At 43.7% G+C, this 4,707-nt stretch overlaps 1 protein-coding gene across 1 annotated transcript; it reads right to left on the reverse strand.

Annotated features, from left to right (window-relative positions):
- Positions 1–288: 288 nt before the first annotated feature.
- On the reverse strand, positions 289–3,278 carry zfp36l1a (zinc finger protein 36, C3H type-like 1a). Its single transcript, XM_044046989.1, has 2 exons — positions 3,059–3,278; positions 289–1,675 (listed from the first exon to the last, which is right to left on the reverse strand). Exons 1-2 carry the CDS (start codon positions 3,107–3,109, stop codon positions 611–613), a joined length of 1,116 nt encoding a protein of 371 aa, XP_043902924.1. The 5' UTR covers positions 3,110–3,278; the 3' UTR covers positions 289–610.
- Between the last annotated feature and the right edge of the window lie 1,429 nt (positions 3,279–4,707).

The following is a 4,707-nucleotide window of genomic DNA, read 5'->3' on the forward strand; positions in this document are numbered from 1 at the left end:
GGCACTTTTTTTTCCTTTTTTAAAAACTATTCATATCTTTTCAGGGTCTGTTATTTTATTATACTTTTTTTTTTATTATATTTGTCTTTACTCAGTCTGTAAAAACGGCTGTGATAGATCTACAGGTATGTTAGTGAGCACCCTCTAGCTAGCTCAGGGGAAGTGGTATTGTCAGGGGAGGGAGGGAGGGGAGGGGGGGCAGGGGGCTAGTGCAATGCACTCCCCTATCCAAGGCCACTTGTGCTGCTACACATTCAAGAACAAATGAAGAAGAAAGAGGGGGGGGAAAAAAAACAAAAAAACAAGTGGCACCTGGAAATACAGTCAATTTTGTTCTCGTGATTTTCATTGTTCAAATTCCACTCCTTTTTTTGGCACTATGACACAAGGCAGGCTACTTTTTTTTTGCGTTTTAAAAAAAACTTGCTGTGCAGGGTAACAGGAATGAAATGATAATTTGAGTTCCCTTGATTGACTACATCCTTATAATGCTAACTAGCAACTAACATGGTGCGCTGTGTACAGGGAAGACAGGGAGGCAGAGGTAGAGGGGAGTGCCGTGTTCTCTTTGTGTCATCAAACTCAAAAGTCACTGACGGGTGCTTGCGGTTTAGTCGTCAGAGATGGAGAGGCGGCTGAAGATGGGGAGACGGCGGGTGGTGTCCAGCGTTGGGGACTCGGAGCCACTCAGGCTGCCTCCAGAGCTGCTCTGGTAGCCCTCTTGGTCTGACAGGGAGTCAGGAGGGCTGGATGGAGACTCGAACATCTGAGGGGACTCCAACATGGGTCTGAAATAGTAAGGTGTGCTTGTTGGAGAGGGGGGTGCAGGATGGTTGGGCTCTGTGCCTACAGGACCGGCACTGAGGCTGGGCCCAAACAGGTTGGCCAGCTCCTGGCTGGAGTAGGTGAAGGGGTTACTGCTGGGCCAGTCGGAGACTTCATCAGGGAAGAACATGGGTGGCGGGGTGACGGAGGTGGGGCTGTCTCTCAGCCCAGCTGAGCTGGAGAAGCCTGCGAAGCTGTAGCTGTGCTGCAGCCGAGGCCTCTCGATCTTGTTGGAAGAGTTTAGAGGGGAGGTCTGCTGAGGAGGTCCGCGGCGTTCCTCGGCGTTGTGGATGAAATGGCATCGAGGCCCGTACGGGCAGAAACCAATGGTGTGGAAGGTACGGCACAGCTCGGTTTTGTATTTGGGATGGCGGCTCAGGCTGCGAAGTTCGTGGATTCCGTGAGCAAACTGGCACTTGTCGCCATATTTGCAGGAGCCGTTCTCCTCAAAGGGCCTGCAAAGCTCCGTCTTGTATCTGCTGGAGTTCACTTGGCTGCCACCGCTGGTGGGACTGGCAGGGCCCAGGCACTTGTTGATGAGCCTCTCGCCCGTCTCAGAGAAGGAGCGGTCTCGCGGGCGGTTCTCCTTGTTGCTGATGTTGCCAACCCCTGAGATGAGCGAGGAGTGGTCCATTGCCTTCAGACTGTTCAGAAACTGGTTCTGGCTGAACTTTGTGCTGCTGACGGAGTGCCGCCGCTGGTACACGCCTCCTACCGAGGGAGATCCCACCGCTTTCCTGTCCAGCAGGGCTCCGGTGGGGCTGGAGATGGGCACATTGGCGCCAGTGCAAGGGACAGACATGGGATGGGGGGCACCCAGGTTGTTGTTGTAGCTGAGCAGTTTGTTGTTCTGCAAAGAGTCAGAGAAAACAGTGTTATAAACACACTCAATTAACAGATATGTTGGGCTACAGAGAGGGAGGAGGGGGGGAGGGAAGAAACCCCCACAGCCTCGTCTTGCACGACTGTTCTCTTTGGCTCCGACAACATGAGCGGATACAGGCCTATAGACCAGCAGCTGGTTTGGCAAGTTGCCCTGGTGAGGAATGTGAGCCTGTTCAGTAAATGGAGCAGCAGCACATGAGAGAGAGTGAGAGGAGGCCAGTGGGCCGCCAGTGGCCACACAGAGGCTGCATCATTTGAAAGATAATGAAAGTGGCCAAGCATCGTGCTGCATTACAAGAGAATATGCATGTGCTTTTACAATAGTTCTGTGACACAGTGAGGGAAATGACCTGTTAGTTGGTGAATATGTTAGTTTTAAAAGCTTGCACAGACTTTCATCTAGGGCTAAAAGCACTTCCCTTACTCTTAGAATGTAAAAAGTAAAAGGTAAAGCAGCACAAAAACTATGTACGGTGGTGGTTGTTTTAACATTTTTAACATTAAAAAAAGGGTGCTAGATTTGTAGTTAAACAGACTTAATGTGAGTTTAGACACCTCAAACATTATGTGTTGTTTCCTTTAAGCTATGAAAGTTGAAGGTAATAATTGTATAAACAGTTTCTGTAGGAGCTAAAATAGGTTGAAACTTCATACAAGTAAAACTTCACAGTGACTTCCTTACAGATATTTAAGTTGAAGATTATGTAAACAGGTAGTTGTTGAGCTAGAGAAGGACCCAAGTACATGAACTTTCAAATTTAAGGACAGAGATTGAGGTGTTATTTCCTAACATTTATGAAGGTTGAAGGCAGATACTGTCTAAGCAGTTTTATAGGAGCCAGACGAGGTTAAAGCCAGACAAATCTGGTCAATGATTAGCGAGCATGTGGCTGCTTTGTGAGGGGCATTAAAAGTGGCGCAAAAGCTGCACTCATTCAGCGCAGGGTGACACGAGTCAACGCCGTAAAAACGCGGATTTGAAACTTGGCTGATGTGGCACCGCGTGAAAAAGAAACTGCGCAGGAAAAAAAAAACAAGTTGACCACATCGACACTGTGTAAGTATAAGTTGCCGCCACACTTCGGCTGCCGTAGATAAACTCACAGGCGTTTGGTGAGAAACAATGCAGCAGAAAGACAGAATCACAACAGCACGAACACACACGGAGAGGCCGCGCGGGCCGTGTGCAGCAACGGCTCCTTCATTCCACCACACACACACACACACACAGCACTGCGGCTAACTCCCTGCAGCTAACAGGCTAACAACACTTCGCTATTCCGGGGGAAAACGACACACACACACACACACACACACAGTGAGAGAGACAGAAAAAGTTTCAAGCTACCTTGTTCATAACTTCGAAGTCGAAGAAAGGCGACACCACGGCTGTGGTCATCTTTGCAGCGACCAGAATCAAGTCAAGGTAGGAAAAAAAAAAAGTGGGGTGGAAAGACCTCTTGCTTGTTAGAAAGTTGCGCAGGTCTGCGGAGTTTTGTGTTGGTTTGCAGCTCCTGAGTTTATTTGACCCTGCAGAACTCCCCCTCTGCCCTGCACCAGCGTCGACATTTGCTTTTTAATCCTTAGCAGGAGGAGCTTCGCGCGCTGGGCGGTAACTTTCAGGCAACTTTTTTTTTCTTCTTTCTTTCCCTTTTTCTTTTTCTCCCCCTCGTTCCTCTGGTGCTGGACAAACTTGCATTGGTTTGACAATTTGTTTGAGATTACCACAGTGCAACACAGGTTGAGAGCTGAAAAACAGCTGCAGCAGCTTTATTCTGGGAAACACGCAGGGTAAATAAATCAGTGTGAGTCTGTATCTGTGTAAGTTTGACAGTTTACTCTAAAGTTTTTCTGAAGGGATCCATTCAAGTCAGTGACACTGATTTTCTCCGTTAAGTGTTCATTATATACTCAAAAGTGTAATTAAAAGTACATTTACTGGAATTCAAACCCTAGTGGCCAAACAGTAGGCTGCAACATGACTTTCCTGTGTTTAAGTATTTACTTCAATATGTTGGAAATTAGTGTAAACCTGAATAAATAAGTATATTTTAAATGATAGTCTCTTCTGGTTACTTTGATAAAGTTGTTTATATGGAGATAAATTGTGTAAAAGTATACAAATACAGCTATTTTATAGTTTACTTTAAGATACAATTAAACACTACATAACATTTTAAACTATCTGTGACACTGCTTTGTTTGTATACTTTGTTAAATAAATAGTTTGTGTACATTTATATGTACGTTAATTGTGTAAAACTATTTAAATATAACTACATTTCAATTTTAAACCCTAGTGGCCAAACATGAGGCTACAACATTACTTTACTGTTAATTTAATAAGTAGGAAAATAGTGTGAAACTGAATAAATAAAAGCACTATATATTTTAAACGACAGGTCTGTGACACTTCTGTTTAAGTTGTTTATATGGAGGTAAATTAAAAATATAAACAAAAGTACTTTGACCAGACTTAAAACCCTACTTACAAAAAAGTTGGCTACAACTTTAATAAAGTAATCTTTGACACCTTTGGTTAGTTTGATAGAGTTGTTTATAAATAAATAACTCATTTATTACTTGCTTGCTTTTATATTATTTATAATTAAATACTGAAAAGCGACACAACTATAACTAATAATAAGTAGTTTGTGTACTTTTATACACAAGTAAACTGTGTAAAAAAGATATAAATATAACTACCGTTAGTAGATTTTAAACCCTAGTCGCAAAAACAAGTTATCTATAAGTTCAATCAAGTGACCTGTGACACTACTCTTTGTATTTACGTTGTTAGAGAAGTTGTTTATTTCCTTTAGCACTCAAGCAAATAGAGTAAAACTATATAAACAAAGCGACTTTCCCTAGATTTTAAACCCTAGTGGAAAAATAAAGTAAGCTTCAACTTCAATAACAGGAGTTGTGACACTGTTCTCCTTGTTTTCTTGATCAGAGGAGTTGTTTATGTCCTTTGAAATATGAGGAAACTGTGTA

Source organism: Solea senegalensis, linkage group LG16 (assembly GCF_019176455.1).
Source record: "Solea senegalensis isolate Sse05_10M linkage group LG16, IFAPA_SoseM_1, whole genome shotgun sequence".
Classification (NCBI taxonomy): domain Eukaryota; kingdom Metazoa; phylum Chordata; class Actinopteri; order Pleuronectiformes; family Soleidae; genus Solea; species Solea senegalensis.